At 49.4% G+C, this 27,738-nt stretch overlaps 1 protein-coding gene across 5 annotated transcripts in view; it reads right to left on the bottom strand.

The window, feature by feature from the left end:
* The window catches only part of SLC8A3 (solute carrier family 8 member A3), a 117,311-nt gene that overhangs the window by 14,077 nt on the left and 75,496 nt on the right, over positions 1-27,738 (bottom strand). For 2 of the 5 annotated variants that reach the window (XM_054200591.1, XM_054200589.1), the window contains exon 3: positions 8,695-8,798. In XM_054200591.1, the coding sequence (XP_054056566.1) occupies positions 8,695-8,798 (104 nt within the window). Of the gene's footprint in view, positions 1-8,694; positions 8,799-10,201; positions 10,309-27,738 lie in introns of those variants that run through there. The other 3 variants (XM_054200590.1, XM_054200588.1, XM_054200592.1) reach the window with 2 other exon arrangements.

A 27,738-nucleotide genomic window follows, 5' to 3' on the forward strand; every position in this document is an offset into this window, starting at 1 on the left:
CCTGACTTTCTGTACAGGCACAGCCCAGCCCTCCTGCTGCCTTGGGCTGTGACCTCCTGGCCTTCCCCTGCCTTGACTTACCCACTCACCAGAGCTGTCACAAAGAAACATCCGGCTGGATCCCTCTTTGGTGTTATCCCTAGAAAGCCACAGCCTGCATCCAAGTTTCAAACAAACTACAGGAGAGTTTGTATAGCCAAAATACTGAACCTTCTTCATGAGAGGGGCCAAGCATCAGCTCTGTGCCTTAGCTTTGACTTCTACCTGTCCTTCAAACAGCAAAGTGGTCCCCGAACACTTGGTTGCATGTGATGACGGTCTTGTAATTACTAACACTTATTATCATGCACTTTTAGTCTCAGAAGCTTAAAACTCTGTACAAAGACTGAGTCAGTATTAACAGCCCCATTTGACAGATGGTGAAGCAAGCAAAGAGAGGCTAAAGGGAACATTTTGCAAACTCAGAAGTGGGCCGGAGTCCAAAAGTGCTAATTTACCCAGGCTTGCCGGTTCAGGCCTCTGAAAAGCAGGCACTTTTATACAGAGGCACCTAATCGTATCTGCTGGTTTGAAAGCGATTTCCTAAGCGAATCGTCAAAGGTTGCACAGCGCATCAGTGGCAGAGCTGGGGAAAGTAATCCTGAGTCCCGGCTCCCAGTCACGTCTTTGCTCTGTCAGGCAGCACCCACGGGCACAGCTATCCCAACAGCCTGCAGAGGGGCATCCTACCAGTCAAGATCTTCATCCACCTATCCATCTTCCCAGCTGGAAATACCGTGGGCAGTCAGGGAGATCTTCCTTGTCTATGCGGGCAGGTAGAAGCGCAGTGAAAGGAGAAGGGGCAATGAAGAGGCTCCTTGCTGAGCATCCCTCGTGTTTAAGGGTAAATTCCTTTTCCAAGTCAAAAACCTTTGGGGGAACCATTCGTGAATACATTCTGTAGCACGTACAGTGCCACAGAGCCATGAGAAGCAATGGGATGTTTGCTCTGCCCACGCCACCTCCTGTCGTCCACACAGCCCTGCCTGGAAGCCTCCAGCAGGCCCATCACTGCCCCTTGTAGCACGAACCTGGAGTCTCCTTGTAGCTCCGTCCTGTTGCAGCCCCATACTACCCTGTGGCCTCCTTACAATTCCATGGTCTTCTGGTTCTCCAGACAATGTGGGAAAATTTAATTTGCCTTTTGCAATTACAAGCATTAGGACAATGGGTCGATCCGGTCTTCAAATTTAATATAATGAAATATTACTGGGCCCCTAAGCTACTGTGGTTATTAAAAAAAAATCATTGGTTCCTCATGTTTTTTAAAACTGTTATTCTAGTGCTCTGGGATTTGAGTTTATTTTTTTCCCCATTTGCTTTTGAGCCTGCAAAAGAACTATTTTTCTCCCTTTCACTTATGTTATGATACATGAATATTTGAAGAAGCCTATAAAGCTATGAATGAAACATCAAGAATACAGCATGCAGAAAGCCGAGGGATTATTTTATCTTTATATTTCTGAGTGAATACTGTGCATGCAAGCACGAAAATGATTTCACGGCCTAAAGCTTCCTTCCTGCACATGCATCTGCTAATGTGCCCTTAGCCCTGACCTGTGATGTTTCCTGACAGTCCAGCTGGGGATGCTGTACCTGTACCAGCCCCATCGATGTCCCCTGTGCTCTTCCCATCCCGCAAGCCTCCCTCTGCTGCTCCCAGCCTGGGCTGCATCTCTCCGTCCCTCCCCAGGGCACCTCTCCCTCTCCTGCACTCATGCTCTGCACGTCACGCTCCTCCTGGGGCCAAGCCAGGCCACCACATTGCTGCTGGCATCTCAGGTAGTCTCAGAGGCTTGACATGCATATTCTTACAGGGAGCTGCTAAAATTAGCTCCTCAGTCCAATCCAAAATAGCAGTCCCGGGTACCCCTCACCTAACCCTTGCATGGCGTGAGCGCAGACACACACCCGTGCCTGCAGACAGGGCAGGTGATGCTGACTCTCTCAGGGGACCCAAAGCCTTCAGCTCTGGATCCCTGTTTTTCCTTTACTGGGATTTCTCTGCCCCGCAGGTCTGTTTTTCACTAGGCAAAGCCAAAATTGTGTGCATGAACTCTGCTTCCCCTGCCACTCCTGAAACTGGACAATTTAGACCTGAATTTAGCTGCTAAGAAAGCTAATTGCTAATAAATGATTTCACCTGCATGTTTTCGATGTACTTCGGAGAGAAATCCTGCTGGGATGTGCATGTTGGTGTGGGGTACAGATCGGGAATTGAATTCCCTCCTGCTTGAACTCTACCGAGGCCCAGGAAAGTTAAACCAAGAGGAACCAGGCTTAGGAGGGGAGCAGACCAGAAATAGGGCAATCCTGTAAATCCTGTGCTAAATGTGTGTCCTGGTCTTTTTCTAAACAGTGAAATAGCTTTTTCTGCTGTTTACCTCAGAGAGAGATTTGACCATGCTGCACGCTTTATTCTGGACTCATTCTTCATTAACATAAATCTTTTCTAATCAATATCCCTAAAGACTCCAGGAAACCACTGCATAGATACGAGGATCCTTGTTAAAAGCCTGGGATTTACAGAGTGAGCTGAAATGAAGGAGAGGGGGCTGGGTTTTGAGGACACCCTCCATCACACCACAGGGCACTCACAGGCACCCAAAGGAGCTCGGTGACGATGCAAACCACGGGCTCAGCTCCCCAAAGAGGCAAGGATTCCCTCATCTTCCAGATGTAAGTGTCCACAGGCTCTGCCTCCAGATTTGCTCACTGAGGTGAGCAAACTGTTTCCCTAACGGACTGTGAAGAGCTATAAACATGGTTTTTTATAGGCTAAACAAGGCAGAGATGTTGCAGCATTAGCCTGAATGCTGTTATTATTGAAGTCAATAGCAAAGCTCTTGCAGACTCCAAGAGACTCCTCCTCTCCATCAGGAGAATCAGGGGCATTCAGCTTAATCACAGAGCTGCAAGCAAATTATTAAACCTTTGGGGAAGGAGGTAACAGCAATCTAACATTTCTTTGCTATTCCCAACAGCAGCTGATGGAAGAAGGAGTTTCGCAGCATCTGCCCACACTTCAAAAATCTGCAGCACATGTGCTCACGTATCGATGCAGCTTATCTTATCCAGGCATGGACTTTTGTACCAAGTCACATTATTTCATCAATATTTTGATATAGATAACTTGCTGGATCGATCCAAGCTAGGAATACTTCTTCCTTTGCAGTCTAATCCTTACTCCGTGACTCCCATCCACATCCTCCCTCTGGGGCACGACGCTTTCCCGTCAGGGATGCTGACACTTGATTAAAAGGAGATGTGTTATGAGATTTGTCCACACCGGTTGACTCTGCGCTGGGAGGGCTGAGAGGACTTCAGACAAAAACTTCGCAAGCCAGGTCATGCCAACAAGCTGTTTAATAGTGCTGGCCAGCCATCTGTGCTCCTGTTCCCACTGAAGTCGTATCTTGTGGGAGACATGCTTTCTGAAGCAAAATTTTGCAGGAAGGATGTTGTTCCTTTTACAAAGCCTAACCCTCAAGACTCAGCCTTCATGCACCAGCTCTGAGGTTGAATCTTCCACTGCTGTGCCGCAAGCTGAATTCTCATGAGCAGAATCCCAATTGCCCTTATGAAAAAAAATTTTCCAAATGCTATTTTCACCGTTATCTGCTATCAAGTGAAATCTTCCAAAGTAGCCTCACGTGCCATTTGGGCTCCATCAACACTAAGGTTAACCACAATTTAAGCAGAAGACTTAAGGGAAAGCAAAGCAAGTTTTTCTCTTGTAATCCAGGACTGCAGACAAAGTGTGAAAGCTGACGTGTAAAGAAAGTATTTCTCCAAAATCCCGCTGGGCTGACAGCAGTAAAATCCTCGGTCCCAGTTGTGAGCTGACACGACACCAGAGCTGCCATGAGAGCAAGAGTCAAACCAGCAGACAGCATCTTGTCATAAAGGAAAAGACTCGTTTCACTGCAGGAACACTTTAAAAAGGTGCTGAAAAAAGGATGGCCAGAAAGGTGGCTCAGGGTGCTGGGAGGTTTCAAAGCCCCGCAGAGCTCAGTAGAGAGGGATTCAGTTTACGTCACCGCACATAGGGAGGAAAGGTGAGACAAAAAAGGATTTAGAGGTTCATTTCTTAGAAACAGAAAAGACAAAAGATCGGGAAACCTGAGAGATGTCCAGGAGGCAAAAGAAAAGAAACATTTACCATCCTTGCCAAGCAGAGAATGAGAGTCCCTCTGGTTCCTTTTCACTCATTCACTTTGATATAATCAGCTTGCAGCAAGCGCCATCGTTGCCAGTGCTCCTTGCATCTGATATGCCACTACTGAGTCAGTATTGGTCTTCATCACAGACCAGCTGGCAAGATACCCATCGCAGATCTAGCTTCATCAAGTTGAATTATTGGTGCACATCAACAAAAAGTGCTGGTAAAGTAAAACTACTCGATGTGACTTGTTTGGATGATCAGAAAGGCTTTGAAAAACTCCAGCTGCAGAAAGCACTTGGTGAAAAAGAACAAATAGGTTGCAAGATAATGTTTGGTATTGTAGATGTAACATCTACATAGGGGGGAAAATAAAGAACAGGAGCGGTCAGCTCTCCTTATGGCAAAAGTTAACAACTGAGTGCCCCAAGGCTCAAAGCAGCATGGTGCTGATATAATTGGGGGTGAACAGTGAGGAGCGGCATCTGCAGATGATGCAAAATGTTTCAGTCAAAAGGCTGTTTCAGTGGCCGTTACGTGTTCTGCAAGTCTTCAGCAACCTGAAGAGAGGAATTTGTGTTTGGACAACCACGGGTACCTTCCTGAGCAGAGATGTTTTTCCCTGGTAAGGTGCTTGCAGGTGCAAACAGCAAGAGCAATAGGATGAATTTTCTGCTGAGCTCTGGTCCTCGCAGAGACCCTCCTGGAGATACTCAGCCTCACCTAATTGTGCAGCCCAAGCCAAGATCATTGCCCTCTATCCCAGATCTCCAGTCAGGGCAAGTAGACAATTCCCTTGACTGGTGGCAACTGCTTTGTACCAGCACATGCATGGGACAGTGCAGCCAGTAATGCAAATCGACCCTATGACAGCAAACCTTGTTCCCACCTGCTGTCCTCTTTTGCTGCTTGTCTATCAGAAACCACTGCCGCTGCCACCCTCAGGGACAGCACATGGGATTTGAATAGCATGGGACTCCAGACCAAGTTCTGCATCCAAAGTAAACCATCCAAACTCTGCCCCAAGCTGGTTTGAGAAGCATGCTCCCACTCCCCTGATCACCCATGCTGCCGTCAGCTCTGCCTTCCCTTCAGGGCACCACACTTCCTCACCAATTTCATCACTGCTACCTGGCTTGTATCCTTAAGGTAAGCTAGCAGCTACCCTCTGCACGGGGAGGTCCTGGGGCAAGTGCAGGCCCTTGGCACAAAGCTAGCGAGACTGCAATGCACTGTCTGGCTGTGCACGACCTGGATTGCAGACTACTTCCAAACAGAACTGCCAGTCAGCTGAGGCACCCAGCGCTGCCCTGGTCCCAACTGGGTTGGAGAGATGTTTTGAAGACACTACAAAGAGCCGTCTGAGAACACCCAATACTCCTACAGCCTCCCTAGGCACCGGTTCAATGTGACAGAGCTAAGTGGGGAGTAACAACAAAACGAGGACACACCAACAAGAAAACCACATCTTCTGCAGTGCTGGAAACAAACGTGTGGGTAGCTGAAACCCAGAGAGACTCTTCTTCAAAAGCAGCCCAGCCCGAACCTCCCCAGAGAGGCAGGAGCTGTGTGGTGCCCTCACTGTGTGAGTCACATCGGGGCCCAAGCATCACCACAACAAAACCAAACAAAGTCCCAGTCAGGCAGCTGCAGTTTGGGATATTCCCCCTGTCTGTGGGTGCGGGGCAATGGCAGCATCCATGCAGCAGCCTGTAGGGCTGTATGGGTCATGCGTGGGCTTTGCGATAAGTAAACCATCCCAACTCTGCCCCTCCAACAGCACGATGGCGACAGGAACACGAGCGTCCCTTCCCGACACTGTACGCTTGCCGAGGGGTTGTGCATCCCAGGCTGCCTCCTCTCCGCCAGGAGCCAGCTGCCCCATGAAGCTGCTGGCAACAACATCCGCTGTCGATCACTCCCAATGTTTGGAGTGGGAAAACCTCACGTAGATCTGTATTCTTCACCCCACGTATAAGGTACACTCGTCACAGATGCCATGGCATGCAGCACTATGGAGCTGAGGATCTTTCCAGATGCCCTGGAATTAGTGTAGTGACTGTGCCACCTTGTGCCAGCAACATTTACAAATGCATTTTAATCTCTTGCCTCTTAGATTTTAAACCCACCGTGGCGTTGCTCTGACTTTCTCTAACAAGGCCCACCAGGGCTCCACATCTCCTCCTCGGCATGGTCCTTCAATTCTTCCAGGTAAAGAGGGTCCATCTGAGGCTGTGCCCTCACCTCCGGCAAGTGACACGGCTGGCCTGCTCGCTCTGTGCTGCAGATCATTTAGTCTGGCTCCAATCTCCTCTCTGCCTGTTGCAAATCACAGTCCCACTGACTCCAACTCATGCTGGTGTAAATGAGACACACACAATACAGCAAACCGGCATTGTAGTCCCAATAATAATGAGGACATTTTACAACTGAACGACCTTAGGGGCTATCTGGATTTTTTTTCAAATACGTGTTTTTATTCAGCCAGCTGCAATGTGGCCTATACGGGAAAAAGAAATGCAGGACTACACAAAAACCATCCCAATCCTGACTCTGTATCCTGAAAGCTCACTGGTTTAGAAAAGGATGCAGGGCTCACAGAGAGCAGACAACTAGGCAGAAACTTCAGTGTGATGCTCCAAGCCACCAAGTGCATAAGCAGGAGAAAGCCAGAGGCAGATAATTTTCCTCCTGTACCTGCTGAGATGGAGGTAGGAGTCCTGTGGATGGGAAGGGGCATGTGTGGAGAGCAGATCCCGGCGTGATTCTAGGGCTGAAGACTTTGATCTAGGGCTGAAGACTTTGCTGACACAGATTCAAAGGGCTTAATCTCCTCAAACTTCCATGAAGAAATTTGACCGTAATATGGCTACGGTGAGCAGGTACCTACACAGAAGGTACAGCACACTGTATAGTTCTTTCGTCTGATGGAGGAAAGTAGGAAAATAACTAGTGGCTACAAGGTGAGGCCAGACAACTTCTACCTAGAAGCTGTGCTCACACATCTTCACCCTGGAGGGCAATTAACCACTGGGACATATGCCCATGGGATATGGCAGGTTGGTCACTGCTTCTGCTCAAGGGCAGTTGGACTTTGGTGAAACCTGAGGGCCTCTGCTGGACACACAGTGAAACCTAATTCCCCTCATTGCCTGCAGGCTGCAGGAGATGGTCTAAGGGCATTAAACTATGAATCCTCTTCGGGTTTACATTGTACAAATCCACGGATGCTAGATGATATTGTCATGCTAATGCAAGCTGTGTCTGTCCCCAATGTCCCACAGAGCCATGCACAAGAGCTCGGACTGGCCAGAGGGCAGCTGCTCTGCTGGCCAGATAAGAGACAGGAGACGTTTCAGCAAGGGAAAGCTGTGCGATGTACGGGCAACTGCCAGGTGTCACCATCACCTGCAGCAGCTCAGAATCACAGAATGGTAGGGGTTGGAAGGGACCTTTGGAGATCATCTATTCCAACCCCCCTGCCAAAGCAGGTTCACCTGGAGAAGGTTGTACAGGAACGCATCCAGGTGTGTTTTGAATATCTCCAGAGAAGGAGCACATGGGAGCAGAAATAAGCCCGTGGGCACACACATCTGTCTCAACTGCGTACCAGACACCCAGAAGGTGGATTTGAATTCCCTTTTGTAAAGTGCTTCTGTTTAAAGCTTGGCCCTCCTGGGTCACCCCAAAGCTGGCGAAGACAGTGGCAAGACTCATTCAGTGACAAAGGGGTCAAATGCGTATAGCACAAGGACAAAGATACATCTATGCAAGGCACAACCGTAAATCAGGGTTTATTCCCACTATAATCCTGCTCTGCTGGGAGATCCTAGTTCTCACTGCTGATGATGTAGGACCTCAGCACAGCTCCACACCTTCTGCACAACAGGCTGTGATTGCTTGCGACACACTAAGGGAATTTTAAGATGAAATACACGGAAAACCATTTTTAAAAATAAAAGCAAAATGAGATACCTCACACCTTCCCTCTTCTCCCATGGGCTTTTCGCCGCGCCTCATAGGGACCCAAGAGCACCAAGGCAATGCCACTGGCAGGCAACAACAGAGGGAAGGACGGGGGGTGTACAGGAGGAGCCAAAGGGGCAGCCATGCATTACGCCCTTCTCTTGCCTTTCACACTCCCCAAGGCCCTGGCAAAGGAGCAGGAGAGGGGAGAACAGCAAAGGTGTGCTCAGAACAAAAACAGATCAAGACACGGAGACCCAATCAAAATAACACAGCCTCAGAGGCTCAAGCATTGCACAAAAGGAGGATCAGAAGTAAGCTGGGCTCTAAAGGCAGAGATGACACCGAAATAGGGTGAGAGTGAGAATACAGGAGGGCAGAGAGTAGAAGTCGATCCATCTACAGGAGGAGGAGAAAAGGAGGGAGGGGAAGGAGGAGAAAGAGGGTTATATTTTCTGGATTTGGGGTTTGGAGACTTGATTCTGATTTTTTTCTTTTTTTCATTTTTTTCATAAAGTATCTCACACCTGATATTCCTCGTTCCATCCATTTCGGTTCGCCAAGGGCAATGAAGAAATTCTCCTGCCTTTCGTATTCCTCCTCATCTACTATCTTAACCCTTACGGTCTTCCTGTAGGGACAACAAGAGAGACAACCGTGTACAGAGGGTCAGCCGGCTGGAGGCGAGGCGGCAGCAGTAGCAGCAGCGGCGGCAGCGGCGTGGGCTCCTGGCACGGCACACAGCCCCTTCCCCGGCGGGGCGGTGTGCCTGTTGGACATGGGGCATCCGTCGCAGCTGCTCCTTGGGGAGCGGGAGGGTGTCAGGGAGGGATGGGGCTGGCGAGGGGGTGAGGAGGGAGGGGGAAGGGGAAGAGGTCGGACCTTGCTGATGGTTAGTGGGAGGCGAGTTCTGCAGCGCATTTTTTTTCAGTGTCACATGGTAATGGCAAGGGTTTCGTCTGCCTGGAAATCACCAGGGACCACCCCGGGGTACCCACTGTGTTTTAGCTGGAAGATCAATTGCTTCTGCTACCTTTACAATTAATAATAAATCTGCAGGGACTCTGGGCTGGGAGCCTGAGGAGAACAGAGAGAGATGGGTACTCACAGACATTCCCCAGTGGGGTGAGATGGGTCTCTGCTGGCAGGCCACAGCTCTGTCAGCTGCGGAGGCGGCTGATATTTCTAATTTCCATTTTTAAAACGGCACATCTTATTGCTTTTTCTCTTTGATAGCATCTGCCTCTTCCCCCTGACTTGTTCCCTGAGTGAGGATGCAGCTTTCCTTGGGAGTGGACAGCTTTGCTGGGACCTTGAGGGCGAAACAATGGGACTAAAATGCCTCTAATGCTGGAATGGAAATATGCTGGGTGCTAGAGCGGGGCTAGCCCCTTCTCCCTGCCGCCAGCTTGCCTGGCTCCCTCCAGCACCCCTGCAACACACACAGCTGCTGTGAGCCCTCGGGTGAACCAAAGCGGGGCGTCAGCTCCTCCCTGCCCTCTTCTCCTGCTCCCAGAGCCACTCCGTGGCAACCGGACCGGGGGCTGCACAGCCTTTGCTGAGTCCTTCTCGGAAATCACAGGAGCTGCTTCTCTGCCAGGCCTCGATTCCTGTCGTTATCTACCACGGGTCTGACCAGGACACCCTGTAGGACCAGGGCTGGGCGATGATCTCCTGAGATGTTGGATGTGTTTCTAGCCAGTATCTTCCCGCTGACACTACAAAATTTGCTTGGACCCTCCAGTGGGGATGGCAGAAGGTCCCTCTCTCTCTCTCAAGCTGCTGCAGAGATATGGACAAGCAGGACTGCTCTCCAACCTTCTCTCTCTGTCCCCCCTCCCCACTTTGCCTCTCCCCAGCCCCAGCATCACCCACCCCCCATGGGTACCATGTGACACGGTGTGTGCGCACAGCTGTGTTTAGGGCAGAGCGGTTGGAGACAGAGAGACATCAGAGAAAGAGAAGAAGAGGAGGAAGGAGATGGAAGAGAAGAGGAAAGAACGTTAATGTTAGTCTGGAGGGCCAGTACTACACCTTTCTGTAAACTCATATCCACCATGCGGGGGCTCATCAGCTCAATGAAGAAATTCTTGTTTTTTTCATACTCCTCATCATCAATTACCTTGATGTGAACTGTTTTGCTGTGGACGGAAAAATAGTAAGTGTCATAAAGCCGAGAAGGGAACAGAGAAGCAACAGTGGAGGAAGGTAGAGTTGAATGGGGACATTAGAGAGTCAAAGTTTTCTCACCCACTGAACAAGCTCAACATGGCCCTTGAGAAAGGCTAAAGCCCCACTCCTGCAAGCGACACTGGCCAATTTTCTGTTTAACCCAAAGGCATGAATGGCAGGCCACCCTGGGCAAAGCGAAGTTAGACAAAACTAGCTCTGATCCCTCAGCAAACCAGCAAGGGGCTCAGAAGCCGCCAGCACAGTGGCTCACGGCTCAGCGTGTGGGCAATAAGGCCTGGTGGCCAGCAGAGAAGCAGGCATCCCTCATCCTGCTACCCACCGCACATGCACACACACGCGTGGAAAAGCAGACGCACAAGCACACACACACTGCAGGCACCGTGCTGCTGCCTCCCTGCTGGCAACACCCGTGTGCCGGGCAGACACCCTCCGACCTCACGGGCCATGGGGGAGCCCAGCTCTGCTATCTGCATGTCCGAGCGAACCCCCCTTCCCACAGCTCCGTACCCACACGTGGCCTTGCAGCTTCGACCTCCCCTCACTCCCTGCCCATCCTTAATGTTCAGATCAGTCCCTGGTGCATTTTGTGCACAGCCTGCCTTGGCTGGGGATGGAAAGGAGGAGAAAAGTAGGACTGGAGATCCTAGAGCCTGGAAAAATAGCCCCAAGCTTCAAATCCCCATCCTGGGGCCAGCAGCCCCCTGAAAATCACCATTGCACAACGGAGAATAGGAGGATTGATTAACTGCCATCACTGCAACTTGCATTCCTACTGATATCACCAATGACCACAAAATTATCCCTCCTCCAATTTGACTCTCAAGTCATAACTGCTCCTGCACTCTGACCACAGAAATCCCATTCCCTGTGTTGCCTCTGCTTTTGGCTTGGTCCCAAACTCTGTCTTTCAAATGATGGCATACGGGATAGGGGGAAGAGTTTGGACAACCTCTGCTATATCCATCAGTGCAGGAATATGCAAGAAAAATCACCTCTAATTCTTCTTCCTAAGACAAACCAGCTTCATTTTTGCCAGTGCTTGTTCTGCCCATATCCTGTACTAATGCCAGCAAGCCTCCTTTCCCTTCCCCAGACCCTTTCAATCCCCGCTAATCCAGCCTGAAGGATGGAGGATTTTAAACGATATGTCTCTAGTGTAAATGTTGGTGCGCGGCTAAGATTTCATCACAATGATTTTGTTGCATTTTCTTTGGAGAGGTTGACCGAATTTGGCTTTTGAACCAGGTGTTGTCTGGGCCCCTGGAACTTTGCAAAGCTTGTTCAATTTGTTGAGTTAAACCTACAGCTGATTCATAGCTCTGATCTTTTCCTTGCTCATATACTACAAAACAGAAGGTGGGATTTTCAAAAGCAGCCAGTGCTTCCTGAACGTGGGTTGCTTTTTAAAATCCTATTAATAATTACCATTGCTTATGGTTTTTCCATTCCAGGAGCTCCAAATTACTCAGTATTGCTTGTCTGCAAAAATTTGGAAAAAAACCCCACCGACGTCATTTCCCTGGGGCCAGCTTAGGTATTGTGACAAAGCCATTCTAAGGCTTTATGCAATGAACGTCACGCATGCACACCGTTTGAGTTTGCTTTCATACAGCAACTTTTTCTTTCTTTCCCTTCCTTCCTCTTTTTCTTTTTCTTTTCTTTTTCTTTTTCCTTTTTCTTTCTTTTTTATGAGGTGGCTCTCCCATCTCCATGAGTGGTGCATGCACACAGCAGAGCAGAGGAGAAAAGCTCATGTAATGAGGACGCATGCCCAGCAGATGATCTCCCCAGCTGTGTGCTGTGTGTATAAAAAGCCAGATTTCACATAAGCCCCTCATCTCTGTGATGAATACTCAAAGTTGTGGACTCAAGGAATAATGACTCACTGCATGCATATTTTGTTAAGTACAGAGCGCTCTATACAGCCTACTAAGTAGTCCCACAGCGGTGAGATTTCCTTAGAGTAGTCCTTTTTTAATTTTTATTTTTTTTTTTTTAAAAATTCAAGAAGGAGAAAGAAAATGTGATGGCCATCCATAGGGAGGATACACAGTAAAATGCTGATTTCGCAAAGCAAGTTCCCTTGGGACAGGAAATCGAGAGAGCAAACCCTCTGGACTCCTAGACCAGCTCAGCTTGGCTGCCAACTGGGCCATTACCACACACTCAAGCATCAGGTGGCTTTTCAAAAAAGGGTGTCTGAATTTGGTGACCAATCCAATAAATTCCTGGTTTCCTCCTTCGCTACTGTATTGGGGTTACGTGTCAAGGTTTTGGTAATGGGGGTGCTACAAGGGTGGCTTCTGTGAGAAGCTGCTAGAAGCTTCTCCCATGTCCAACAGAGTCAACGCCAGGCAGTTTCAAGATGGACCCGTCACTGGCCAAAGCTGAACACACCAGTGATGGTGGTAGCGCCTTTGTGAAGACATAGTTAAGAAGGGAGGAAAAAACTCCTGTGTAACAGCATCAGGAAAGAGGAGTGAGAATATGTGAGAGAAACAGCTCTGCAGACACCAAGGTCAGCGAAGGAGGAGGAGGAGGAGGAGGTGCTCCAGGTGCCAGAGCAGAGATTCCCCTGCAGACCCTGGTGAAGACCATGGTGAGGCAGGCTGTCCCCCTGCAGCCCATGGAGGTTAACGGTGGAGCAGATATCCACCTCCAGCCCATGGAGGACCCAATGCTGGAGCAGGTGGATGCCCAAAGGAGGCTATGACCCAGTGGGAGGCCCGTGCTGGACCAGGTTCCTTGGCAGGACCCACGGCCCCATGGAGAGAGAAGCCCACGCTGGAGCAGGTTTGCTGTCAGGACTCGTGACCCCGTGGAAAGGACCCATGCTGGAGCAGTCTGTTCCTGAAAGACTGCACCCTGTGGAAGGGACCCACGCTGGAACAGTTCCTGAAGAACTGCAGCCCATGGGAGGTGCTCATGTTGGAGAAGTTTGTGGAGAAGTGTTTCCCATGGGAGGGAGCCCACGCTGGAGCAGGGGAAGAGTGTGAGGAGTCCTCCCTCTGAGGAGGAAGGAGAGGCAGAAACAATGCGTGATGAACTGACCACAACCCCCATCCCTGTCCCCCTGTGCCACTCGTGGTGAGGAGGTAGAGAAAATTGGGAGTGAAGTTGAGCCCGGGAAGAAGGGAGGGGTCGGGGGAAGGTGTTTTAAGATTTGGGGTTTATTTTCTCCTTATCCTTCTCTGATTTTAATTGGCAAGAAATTAAATTAATTTCCCCAAATCAAGTCTGTTTTGCCCGTGATGATATGATCTCTCCGAGTGATCTCTCCCTGTCTTTATCTTGACCCATGAGCCTTTTGTTATGTTTTCTTGCCCCTCTCCAGCTGATGAGGGGAGCGATAGAGCAGCTTTGGTGGGCACCTGGCCTCCAGCCAAGGTCAACCCATCACGTTAACGAGCCATAGGGAGAAAAGGATCTTTTATCTGTCTCTGAAACAGCAGTTGAGGGGCAGAACTTCCACAGACCAAAGCTGCAGGTGCCCTGCATGGACACAGGCAGGACCTTGCACCACTTGGCCAACCTGAATGAATCCCAGAAGAGGAGGAGGTGCCTGACCTCCCCAGCTTTGCTGAGAGGCAGCGAGCAGGTCCACTGCACCATGAAAGCTTTGGGGACCCAGTGCAGGAGCCCGGAGTGGGGGGGCTGTATGGTGTGGGGACCCTGTCACCACCCGGGGTGGGGTGGGGTGGGATGGAGGGCCCCAACCAAACCCCAGCTACTGCCCACTCTTGCTCCAGAGCCAGCGTGATGCCAGACCTCCCCGTGCAAGGAGCAAAGGAGCCTGGCAGAAGTTTGCAGGCACTGTGCAGCGACGCTGGGAGGTGGGTGAGGGCTCACAGACCCAGCGCCAGACAGTGGGGAGCATTTCACTTTTCGCTGGGATTTTGCAGCAGAGGGAAGAGCAGCATCCCCACTCCCGGGTTGCTCTGCAGCCCGCAAGGATGGGGGCACGGGGCTGGGCTTGCTCCCTTGCGGGGAAGTGCCCTTCTCTCAGCTGGCTGGCTGGCTGCTCCGGTGACTGTCACCACAGAAAGGTCAGCGCTGACGGAGAGCAGTTGCGGTGGCCCATCAGGCCACCCCTCCCAGCCCGCCCCAGCTTGTGGGGACTGCCCTTTCCCGGGCTCTGCAGCTTCCCCAGCCACCGCGAGAAGCTCGCTCCTCTCCAGGCCTATGAAAGCAACCGTAACTACAGCTGCGTCCTGAGCTGTCGTAAATCGTCTGGAGGCCAAAACACAGATTGCTCCCGCGCAATCTCATCTCTCACCTGCAGCCATACTGAGAGCTACCTCCTTGGAAGGCATGCAGAGCGGAGGAGATGGATGGGGAGAAGGGCTGGAGCATAACACCGCCCCGGGAAGGCATCATGTTAATGCAAGAGATGTGACAGGAGGACACCGAGAGGCAGAAAGCGTGCGAGAGCAGGAGGCTCGGGAACATTTTGCTGCAAGAACATCCTGACAGCTTCTTGAAATTAATGGAGGCAGAGGCGGGCACAAGAGGGGCTGGCAGCACAGCAGCCCTGACGGGCACGCTCACCGCGACAGGAAGCAAGGGATCTGAAGCCCACCTTGCTCAGCTGAGCATCTTTCATTCCCCAGCCTCTCATTGCTCCACATGGGGAAAGGAGGACAGTTTCCAGCCTTCCCCTGACAGCTTCATTGTGGCCAATGCGTACCTCAGACAGCTCGAAAGTGGAGAATAACAGAGGCCATCCAAAAGCCCCTCCTGGAAATCAACTGCCTTCGCTAAACGCCGCTTGGAGCTGGCAGCAAGGAGCCACTCTGCAAACCCCCAAGACCCATCACCAAGACATAGCATAGTCCAATCTCAGCTTCAACATGAATACTTCGGTGGGAAGCACTCCTTAATTCAGGCCTGGGTGGTGTTCTCAGCAGAGTGAGCAATGCTTTGGGCTTGGGCTGTGATGCAGCAGGGCAAGGCGAGAGCCAGCGTTCCCAGGGATCACCTGGCCATACAGAAGTCAGGATAGCTGCTCACTCTCTCCTTTTTCTCTGGGGTCATTGCAAGCTGCCACCAATGGCTGTCACATGATGGCAGCCTGGGCTGTCCTTTCAACATCCACTTAGAAACAGTCACTGGTTTTAAAAGTTAGGGATGGGAAACCTCCTCTGGGGAGCAACATTAAGTATGAGATTTCCCTGAGTAAGCAACGGAAGATGAAATGAATAGACATCGATCTTCTCCTAAAGGACTTTGCGCACATGATGTTGCTAAATTCCCCGCCTGGGAAGTACAGAGGATAATCTATAAAATCATTTTATTTGACAACACGTCCGCTTCCAACACATAAGGCAACAACTGGACGGTTATTTGATTAATGTGCTAGAAAATATTGAGTATCTCTCTGTGTGGAGACTCTCATTTGCAGAAATTATTGCTGAGGAGGTTAAGAGGATGTGTCTGCGTGACTTTGGAATCTGAAATAAGGCTCAGCTCTAAAAACAGCGTAAGTCAGGAGATGTCACATAGTATATACCATTGAAAGAGGCAGGGCTGTGCAAGGGCAGGATTTACAGTTCCCAGTGGGATGCTGTTAGCCTGGATGGAAAGCAGCCAGGACAGCAAGGTAAACATCCCTGGGACAGTAAGAAGTACCAGGAGATCTTTAGTAACTCATTAATGTGAATCATTAGCGCATGCACCTTGGGGCAAGCCACAGCGTTCTTGACGCATCTTGATATACCCAAATCCTCATCTGATTTGCTGTGGGTGCAGGTCCCTACAGCACGAATTTCAAAGCGCGTGGTGTAAGTCTGACTCTTCCCCAGAGCTCTGCACTGGGCTGGGATTTCAACATGAAACTACAGATAGGACCTATTCACTCTGCCAGAAGATCTTGTTGAGAAGTGCTACTGCAAAAATGCTGACTAGGTAAGATGTCAATATTTGAGGCAAACCAGACGGGATTAAATAAGACTATGCATAGTGGGGAGCTGCCTTTGCCCAGCTCACTGGGAGGTGGATATTTAACAGAGCAACATGACAGCGCTGGCAGACAAGGTGAAGGAGCCAGCAAGAGAAGCCCTGATATGATGCATGTGGTCACGTAGAGTTGTGCATCAAGTAACCCAGGGTGGGAAAAGCTGAGCCATTCTGAAGCAAAGGATTAGGCTGTCACATAGCACATAGGTGTTTGAGGAGGAGAATCATTAGATGCCAAAGCAGATTCACTAAACTCACCAAGGAGATGATGAGTGATCTTAATTTCAAAGGAAATCATGGTAATTTAGGAACCTATTCAGAGTATGACCAAGACAGACAGGTTGCACGTTGGACTTAAGCTCATGCACATGAAAGAAAACTTTTGGCTCCCATGGGGATTACAGAGGGAAGAATAGATTTTGAAGCATCCAGCTGCAGGCACCGGTGATGGCCACAGTTTGTTCTAGCAGCCAGGTCAGAACTGAAGGTGCCTTTAAGGTCAGAGCAGACATTGGTAATAATTACTTATGCAGACGTCAACAGGATAGACGAACTGTCAGGATAGAGTTTCAAGCAGATCATTGATGTGCAAGTTACTGATGTATGAGTTACAGAAGAACTGGTGCTAGTACAGGAGCTGGAGACAAGCCATTGCGGGCCAGTTTCCAGGAACTGGCTGTGTCATTCATGAGGACCTTGGAAGAGCAGCTGTGCAAGAGCCATCCCACTCTGTGCAGCAAGCACATGGAGAACAGCCCAGACCACCTCACTACAAGACCAGTTGGCTGCAAAGTATCACAGACCCAGAAATGTTTTTTTTTTTTCTCTTTTGTCTTGAGTTGGCTTATGGAATAACCAGATGATAACAAGTTATCATCTTACCGTTAAAACAGGGTTCTCTGCAGTGCTAATCACTAGGTACTATGCTACACATAGAATACCTATGTATTTCTCCAGGCAAGCCTGAAGCCATCCATGCAAGTCACTTGATACTTCCGTGCTTCAGTTTCTATATCCATGCAGTGGTTGTGATCCTTATTTTTCACAGGGATTTAATCTGGGACAGTCCCTACTTGTTTTGAATGCCTAATGTGGAAGATGTTATAGTGATGCAGCCATAAGGAGCGTTAGGGAAGAGAGCAGAGAGAGCTTCAAGTGGTGGTGGAAACATCACTTATTCACATGAGTATCAACTTATTCTGCTTCACCTGATTTGGTTCTCATTTGAAGGGAGGTGTGCATTTCTCTAGGGCACCTCCTCTTCCTTGCTAAAGTTCCTTTACATTATCAGGAAATCAAAAGACCTCAGAAAACAGGGCTGTAAGCAACTGCTAGCACTCAGCTATCGACTGGTCTCTGGGAAAGGCCAGTCCCACCAAGCCATTCCTGGCAGGAAAGGTGGTTGCCCAACTGGTTTTTGAAAGCTTCATGGTAGAGATGATTTTCTGGACAACCTTTCCCCTTATTTCAACTCTTTACTCCTAGGAAGTTCTTCATAATGTCCACCCAGACTGATATAACTTGCTTGTGAGGGGAGCAGATAGCAGCTTCCGGCACGGGTAGCAAGGAGAACTCCCTATGCCCCTGCTGTCCCTCCCCACACAGGCAGGCGCTGGGACCTGCCCAGATGACCTAGAGTCCTTCTGCATGTCCCTACCCCTGCCCTGCGTGCAGCACACGGGGCATCTCCACCCCGTTCCTGTGAGGGACAGGGCCAGAAACATCCATCTCCTCTGCAGCAGGTCACAAGGAGGAGGAGAAAGTCCACTGAGGAAGACACTGTGCATGAAGTTGCCATACCCTGAAGCAGAGACCAAGACCCCAGTCCAAAACCCTGCGTGCCTTCCCGCCATGCCTATCTCCCTGGGACTGCGTGGGACTCTGCTCGGGACCGCCAGGAGCTCAGCGGCTCTGCCTGGCTGGCTGCTGGCAGTGTAGTTTGTTCACGTTGCACCAGGTCTTCGTAAGGGATAAAGGAGGAAATATTGACACAGAAGGGCGATTTCCCTTTGTGTATTCCTCATGTAATCTTGGCTAATTAGTAAATTGGCTCATGTTTCAATTAGAACTATTGAAAATGCTTTAGTAGCTGACACACAATAATTCAAGGGACATAGCCAAGACTAAAGCCATATTTTTTGAAGTCTTTACTTGTATCAGAAAACTTTAAAGTGTTACCAGTAAAAGATTTACAGTGGTAGCTGGCTAAAAAAATAAATAAAATAAATAAATTAAAAAATAAATATTGCCCAACTGTTCTCCTTCCTCCATCTAGGACAGGAAAACTAAAGTGGTCCCTTTAGGTTTTTTTCTAAATTGTTTGAAACACAGCAGCCACAGCAAACCAGCCCTTACTTTCTGCTGCCGTCAGAGGCATGACATGACATGCTGTCAACTTCACATGACAGTGTTTCACACCTACTTTGTACCGGTGCAAATAACTGTACCAGCAATGAGAAATCAGAGCTGCTAAGTTGCAGGCAGGTGAGCCTGCATTAAGCACTGTCATGCCTTGCAAAAAATCCTTAAGTATATCCACACGTGTCAGCCATGAGAATCAGCACTGGAGCTAGTAAATGGCAAACATCTCACACTCAACTCAGAAGCCCTGAAAAGCTGGAAAAGGCACAGTAGGAGAGCACAAAAAAATGCTCCGGCAACTTCCTTAATGCAGTCAGCCCTGCCAGAAAAACAGATTTCCAAAGCACTCTGTATATCACTTTGTTTGAACATGATAAAATGTTCTAATACAGAGAGTTTGTCAAGGAAAGATCATAGAATCATTTAGGTTGGAAAAGACCCTTGGGATCATCGAGTCCAACCATCAACCCCACTCTACAAAGTTCTCCCCTACACCATATCCCTTAACACCACATCTAAATGACTCTTAAGGATGCCACAATTCGGTTTCAAGAATTTCTGCAAAGAGGGGAAGAACACGGTTATGTTAAACCCCCTTTCCTTCAGCTGAGTCCATGCTGCTGATCAGCTGAGTTGAGATATTTAAGCCGGGTTGTACAAGCATAACAGCCCAGTTCCCCAGGTTTGTTTCCTTTATTCAGTTTAATAAAGCTATTTTTTTTCTATTAAACATTTTCAGGTTCAGCTATAATCTTTGTTTAAGTTCCTCTTTAAAAAAAAAATAAAGCTAGGCCGATCTGTGCATAACCTTCCAGACTGTTGGCTCCAAATACTGAAGCTGTGTGTACCGATGTACAGACACAAGAAGGCCTTTGCCTGGCCTGCTGCAGGTCAGCTTTTTCTTGCTGACCCTATGAGACTTGATGCTTCAGGGCCAGGGGAGAGCAGAAAAAGTCTCGGCAGCCTGTAGAACTATTTGTTGAGGTCTGTACAATAAGCACTTGTCTTGTACAAGTAATAATTCAACTTGGCAGCCCATGAAATCAGCCAGTTCTGGTGGGTACCAGGCTGGTGTAGGTGCAAAGCAGTGCCAGGGCCCTGGGCATGGACATTTCTCTCCTCCCTACCTTGGGCAGGTTCCCGGTGGAGCATCTTCTCTGAGAAGATGCTGTGCTCTTTTTCCCTCAGAAAGGAATTTTAAAAGGATCCAAACCTCACACACAATGCCACTATGGTCACACAGTATAAAACTTAAGAAGAAGTAGAGGGTGGAGAAAGAAGGAAGGAAGAGAATTTATTCCTTACTAAAAGCCTTTGAATTGTTCTGCTTCCAGCTTAGTCTAATGCACCACAACAAAAGCCTACGGCGTCAAAACCCACCATGGATATTAATAGCCAAATGAAGTACTGGAGATGCTTCTGTTTGCTCTAAAAAGTGGCTCCAAAACCTGACAGGGTGCAGAAGTGGGAGTGCCCGGGACAGGAGAGGGTAGGCTGGACTACTTCAAAGCCCCTTGAGATGTTGTGAGCAAACAAGGAACTGGCATTCAGCTGAATGGGACCCCTGTCCCACCACAGCACTCCTGAATCCCACCTGCAAGACACTCATCACTGGCTGGTATTAGCAGCCCAGTGCTTCAAGCTGTCGCCCCTGGTTTTAGACTTTTTGTTGAAGGCATGGAGATTTGGAAGCTATATTTAGATGTCTTCGCTATTCTTCAGCAACAGGGTTGCCATGGAGATGCTGGCGAGGACGAGAAGGTGGGGATGGAGGGGGAGAGGAAGTTGAGGAATGAGAAGTGCCAGATTCAAAACAACCCTCACCAGCCCGGGAAGGCTTTAAACTCCTCGTAGGGCAAAAATTGCTGAAGCTTGTTAGCTGAAATGAGACCCCTGCACTGCCTGATGGCATGGCCCTGCCATGCATCACTCAGCGCTTTGAAGAGACCCAAGAGGCTGGCCTTTGGGCACTGCTTCTTTGGGATAAGGTGCCCCATGGACCTGAGCTTGTTGCCCTGGGGAGTGCGCTGAGCACCAATCCCTGCCTCGGCTCATCACTCCTGTGAGTGCTGATAACCACCTGCACCCTCGGGTCATCCACCCTCGGACATCCAGAGGACAACCACCCACATCCTCCTCTCTGGGCACAGCTCTGGAGGGCTGCATGCCATCTGGTGATGGCTGTAGCTCAGCTTAGCTCTACGCAACTTCTCTGATCTCTCTTCAAAATTCAGTTCCCTGCAAAACCCTTCTGATGTGGGGTGCCCAAAACCAAACCTGCAGTGCCACATGGCATCCCAGCAGAGACACGCAAGCCGCTGCTGCGCGAGTGCCAAAAGCAGCCCTCGGGGAGCTCCACTCAAGTCCTGCTGCTGTGCTGCTTCACAAGCTCGTATTGACTCTGTACTCGGCCGGCTCCTGGCACAGCTGGGGTGGCTTTATCTCTGCTGCCGACAGCAGAGGCAGACAGGGAGCCACAGCTGAGGACAGAGCTGCCCAAAGTTCCCCAGCATCGCAGGCAGGGACATGATGGCACACTGGGGACGAGCCACTCAGCACAGGATGCCACCCAGCACCCATGACTGATGGCCACAGGGACCTCAACGTCCTGATCCTACCACCACAGGAGCCAGGCTGTGGTGGGAGTGAAGGTGGCCCTTGCCAGCAGGGATTAGAGACCCTCGATCTCCACCACGACACACCCACATCCCCCAAGATGGCAACAGCTGGAGGCACAGCCCAGATGTGCAGCTGCGAGCAGAGATTTGCACCTACTGCCCAAAACACTGCTCTTTCCAGCACAGACAATGTAGGTGGAGACCAAAAGCTCTCCTCTTAAGGCAGCTGTTCCCAAGACTCACTGTCCTACACTTACAGTGCCTGCAATGAAATTTGGCTTTCCAAGAAAGGTCAGAATAATCCACCCAATTCCCAGCGTGGGAGCTGGCACTCCCCCCTGCCTACCTAGACCTTCCTGATGGCTTCTGCACATGACAGCATCCCCAGATTTCAGTGCTCAAAGCACATCAAAACCGGTGGAGAGCTAAGCAAACTTTCCCATCACAAACCTCTCCAGACATCACCCTTGTGAGTCCCTCTTTCCCCTCCCTCAGCCTGCTCTGCCCACATTCCCAGGGAGCCGGCGCTTTCAGCTCAGCGGGGCGGTGTTCAGCCCAGCCACTGGAGTTGCGCTACGTTCAACGGAGCAGCAAGGCAGCAATCTGTAGGAAATTAATGAGCTGCAAACAACGCTGTGCAGCTGCCAGCCTGACACAAGCCCGCTCTGCACGCTGCAGATAGATACAATTATTATATATGAACAAAAGGAGCTGGAGCCGGAACCGGGGTGCTTTGGCTCCGGTCACAGGCTTCTTGTGACCAAGATAAGGGACAGCACACCGAATTGCCACAGCAACATCAGGGTTGCAAATCCAACCATTTACACAGAGCCAAGATACTGCATTTTTATCCAAGGCCCTGTGCATTTGACCAGGTTCAATGTTTTCTTCTCTTCTGTAGCACTGAAAATAGGGTAGAGGATACTCAGTTACACCATTTCATTTCTTTGGGACTGTTTTCATTCTATTTCTTACCTATTAAAACACACTGGAAAAACCAAACAGGACCATTCATTAGCTTCCAGGAGCTAATACCTTCGGAGGAGCTGCAGGTTCCCAGGAGAAGGCCAGCCCCACCAGGCTGGTGCTTCCAGAATCCAGAGCTCTGGACCATAAAAAAGCCACCTCCTTGTTCATAAACTGAACAAACATAATGTTATCAATCAGCTCTTTGGCGAAGAGTGTTTCAGAAGGGTTAAATGTAGGAGCAGGGCAACCTTTGAGCTTTGCTTGATTTTGCAGATGACCTTGCTTCAACTCAGAGGGGCTGCCAGACACCTTCCTGCCTCCCCACAGCCAGTCCCCTCGCAGGACAGCCCCGCTCAGCCAGAGAAGGGAACAAGTGCTGCGCGCTGGCATGGCCACATCAGATCAAACAGACCACAGCCTGCGCAGCCCTCTCCTGCCCAAGCGGGTGTCCCTTTAATCAACATAGTCCTCTATCATCTTCCTGCTATAATTTCCACTCTAACACTTTGTCCCGTCTCAGCTTTCACATGTGGATCCAGCTTTGTGGAAAGCGTTTTTGGCCTGCTGACCAACTCATATCAGAGACAGCTTGAACTCCTCCTGGAGTCTCTGTCTGACAGACAGGAGTCTCCTCCTGCCCTCTCTGCCTCATGGCAAGAATTAGTGCCAAGGCCCTTCACGCATCTTAAGAGCAAGCCCTACCCTCATCCCAATATGCCCCTCAACTATTGTTCACCTTCTTGCTGTCTAAATCCTCCTATCGCAACTCCCTCAACACCTTGAATGCTTTGTCCTCTCTCTCTCAGTTTTTGATGGCACTGCTGATCAACTGTTTGACTTGACCTGTCCTGACACAGCCCAGCCACACTCCTGATGCACTTTGGTGTAAATCCTTTCAAACTCCCACTGAATGTTGGCCTTGCAGGCTGGTGCCACATACTTCTCACCATCTGGTTAGAACCGTAACCTGATAATGAAAAATAACCATTATCGTAGCCTTGGTCTTCCACCCAGCTTGGTGGTGAGTGCAGGACCTTTCACTCCAGCATCAGAAAACATGTCCCCAGGGGTTCAGTAACATGACACAACTGGTCTGAAGGCTAAAACCTCATGCAGACCTCTACAAGAAATCCCTTGTGGTTTCAGAGGAGGGGCTGTTGTCTAATGAGCTCCCCCTTTGCCCTCCTAGCCCTTTCACCTTAAAAATGTAACTCCCTGACTCCATCAAGAGTCTTTCCCATTATGGGACCTAGAAGACTTTTTAGGACTTGAAATCACAAGATGAAGAGCTTTTGAAGAAAAAGGAAAAGGTGCGCTTGATTATTATTTTTTTTGAGCTGATCTTGATTTTTTCTGAAAGGAGATCCCATCCCAGCTCTCTGCCCAGCCAGAACGTAATTGGGTTGCAATGCCATTGGTGCCTGAGCATCGCTCCCTCCCCGCTGCCTGCTCCAGCCTCCACTTTCTTCCAGCTCACTTCACATGTGCCCTGCAGTGAGTGTCAGCGCTCTTACAAGGAAACTGCTATATGCCGGGGAGACTGTCAGGAGCGGGAGCCTTCTGCTCTGTCTGTCTGTTTACCAGGGTGTCTGTCTGTGTTTATCAGTGGCTTATTCTATTTTTCAGATGCTGTCCCTAGCTCTGGTCCTTGCCATCACGCTCCCCCCTGCTTCCTTAGCCACCCGAGAAAGGCAAGGGGGTAAAATGCATGCTGAGAAATAAACTCTTTCTAAATGCTAAAAGCCACCCAGACTGATGCAGATCGCCCAGATCTGAACACACGCCTCATTGGTCTGAGGTTCTCCCCTGGCTTCGCACCCGTGGGTAGGCTGCACTTATCTTTGCTCTCCAGCAGCAGAGATGAAGCGGAGAGGATATCAAAAACTTGCTTGGCTTCATAGGCAGCAATCAGCTGGAATGAACCATGGGAGCGAGAGTCCCCCCACGTCTCTCCCTGGGCACTCACCCGGCCTCCCCACTGCTGGGAACACCCCTCACACCTGGGGCTGCTGCCAGAGCTGGCTCCGTGCCGCAGCACAGCAGCCCCTTTCTGTCCCGTGACCCACCTGCAGCAGCATCGCTGGTGCATAGAGGCTGCAAGAGCACAATGAGAAGTGCCCTGGGCTTGCCAGGTCCTCACCCCACACATCCCCTCCTGGGTCGTCAGGCACCACCAAGCAGGTGGCTCACCAGCTTGGGTCTTTGAATCCAGAGCTGGGGCCTGAGCAAGAGCCAGAGGAAGACATTTAGGGCTTTCTGAAGTAGTCTAACAGCTCATTTCAACTCAAGCTGTGCAAGACTCAAAATCGTGACACTGGACTAGGAGAAATGAAGCTGCCTGGGCAAAGTACCTCTTGTCCTACTCTCATGGCGAGACTGAAGGTGAGTTGCATGTCCTACAATGGTAGAGGAGAGCCTGTGAACCCCTGCAAACCATAGGCACTGACTTTTTCATGGTCCTAATGTTGAGGAGGGTCTACAGAGACAGCCTTCAAGTGGGAAACAACTCCCCAAGGAGGATTGAGAGACGGTCTACAGCAGAGAGAGCCTGCAGCTGCAAAAGCTGGCTTTGTCAGGCACATTTGCCTACAGAGAACCAGGTCACATCCCATTCCCAGCAAATTAGAAATAATCCTGGGTTGTTTTGTTAGTTGGGGTTTTGTTTTTTTTTAATGTTTATTTACCAGTTGGTGCCTCCTGCAGAGACAGACATTTGGAGATCTGTGACTGGAAAAAGGAGAAAAAGAAGCTTCTAATGGTATTGCCATCTCTTTAAAAAGCAATGATAGTAACAGTCCCTACTAGCCCTTGGAGCTTCACATATGACTCCGCTCTGACGGAGTGTGACTGTACAGGATGGCAGCGTTGGGCTCTATTTTAATTTTAGCCCAACCGCTCCAGATCAAATTTTCACAGCCTCCAAAGAAAGAGATGGCTTTTATCAGAGACGAGAGTTATTAGTTTACAGTCGAGCTGTACTCTTTCCTTCTCATGCCTCAGCACAAATAATAACAGTTTTGCAGGCTAAATGAGGCTCTCCTGGCCATCTGTGAGACACACTGAAGACTGAAAGATTGCCCAGGTATAATTCAGGATAAAATCTGTATTTTGGAGCATTTAGCACTGCTGGGAGATAGAGAGAGAGAGGGCCCAGCCCCATGTTTTGAGCCAAGAAATACTGATACTGCTGAGAGAGACTAAAATCTCCTCTTTTTTTGTCTTCCACTGCCAGCAAATCTGATTTGAAATGACCAAGACTGAACGCGTGGGGTGGTTTTTTTGGTTGGGTTTGTTTGTTTTTTTTTTTTACACTAAGTGCAGATTTCAGATCCCTCAGTGCCTTGTGTTCCTCAAACAGGGAGATGGGCTCAAAATCAGTCCTTCCAAAAATGGATTTAGGCAAGATTGCACCCGAGACTGGATTCACCCTAGGCATCTATGACACCACCTAGCTCCTTTTGCTTCTTTTGGGGGGCTATGCACTAATATGGGGCATCGCTTTCCCCAGAGTATTCATGGTTAGGAGTGCAGTGCTGCCTTTCAGCTGAGCTCAGATGAGTTTCTTCCTAGCCCTCCAGGTGTTAAGGTTTTGCTCAAGTCAAGAGACATTTTTTATCTTTAGTCTAATTTAAAGAGACCCCCATTCTTTGGAGCCCCTGGTGCTCTGCAGAACTACGTCACCACCCAAAAGCTCGCTTGGCCATTAAGACCATCTCCATTCACTGCATCTCCCCCATGCTCAGCTCTAGCAACAGCAGGGGCTGCCAAGAGCTGCCTGGCCGGAGCGAGCTTTCCCAAGCAGGACATGTCTTTTGGCCGGTGGTGGTTCCTGGCATGCCTCCATCAAGGCGAGATGTAAGGCACATCCCCATCCCATCCCGCCCCCCTTATGCAACCACCACTGGCTAAAAATACAGCCGCAGCCCCGCCTGGGCGAGATGCAGATTTAATGAGGCTTCCATGGCAACGGGCTTCACTTCGGCAGGGACCGGGATGCAGGGGACAGGGATGCCTGGGGGGAGAGGTGCTCCTCGGCCAGGGGAGAGCTGCACAGTTAAAAGCTTGCAGCGGTGGGGTCTGAGGTTTTTCTCCTCGCTGGTATTAATAAAATTGCCAAGTATTCGTTTTCAGTTAGCTGCAGCCAAAGAGGCGAGCTGTGTAATATTTTTAACAGACAAACCTGGACCTATTTCCGTCATGAGGATAAATATTTACTAGTCAGCCTTAATTAAACTCAATCACCCACAGGCAGAAATGTTAAAACAGGGATAAATCAAGGAGCCTGTTTCAGTCTACCAATACTATAAACATCCTTTTCAGTAAAAACAGGCTCCTGACAGAGCTCACAAAATACTGTGGCAGAACTGGCCCATACGGAGCCAGGAGACCCGAGGACAGCTAAGGGCATGGAGGAAGAGGCCTTGGTTGATGTTTCATGAATGACATCCTCTATGCCAATGCACAGAAAAAACCCAAACAGAAAAACAAACAGCTAATGAAAAATCTGGGATAGAAAGATGTTGTCAGCCTGGCTTCCAAAGAAGAATAAAACTGAGACTATTGCCTCCTGTCCTCTATGCTGATTCTCCTACACTGTGTGTAAAAGTAAGGATACATGCTGGCCAAAATCCCACTTTGGTGTACATAGCTCTAAGTGTTATATCAGCTGGGGCTGTCCTGTGGCTGACGGGTGTTTAGGGATCCATGGATTATTTCTGTGACATGTGGAAAGTACCTCAGAAAAGCTAGCCTCTCACTAGTTGGTTAGATTTGCTATTCAGAGGGTGACAGCCATGCTGGAAAATGGTCGTGGCGTCACAGATCAAAGCTCCTGTTTCCATTATAAACGTACAGTATTTTTCCAAAATGCAGATTTTTTTTCAGGAATTTCTTCTTATTTCATTTACAGAGTAATACACCGCCTTGTACTGGAACACTACTTCCTATCAAAGGACCAAAAAGAATAGAAGCAACTCAAAAAATAACAGTAAATATTAACATTTGCATTTCGCTCATCAGAAACTGAGGCACGGAAAAATTTCATGGGAAAAGGGAATACCCAGCCTGCCCCCAAATCCGAGTATGTGGCATTGGGAACATAAAAATCAAGGCCCTCAGAATTGCAGCTTGTTATTGAAAATTCTAGCCAAAATCAAGTGCCTCTAAAATAAAGCACTGCTAAAATCAAGTGCCCCAGCTAAACGCCCCAACCTGGTTTGAAACCCGTATATCTGAATGTTAAAACAAAGTGACTGCTTCCTACGTCTTTCAGCTCAGTTCCTCATATTCAGGCATCCTTCAATTCAGAGCAATCTGCCCAGTACCATTCTCCAGAACACGCCATTCCTGCTGATGTGAAGTCATCACTTGGAAGCCTCTAACCCTTAAATGAGCTGATTTTATAGATGTTAGCTCCCACAACTTATGCCTCTCCTGCTAAACCGTGTTCTTGTCCTGTTATAAGCAAATACGAAG

Source organism: Rissa tridactyla, chromosome 4 (genome assembly GCF_028500815.1).
Source record: "Rissa tridactyla isolate bRisTri1 chromosome 4, bRisTri1.patW.cur.20221130, whole genome shotgun sequence".
NCBI lineage: Eukaryota > Metazoa > Chordata > Aves > Charadriiformes > Laridae > Rissa > Rissa tridactyla.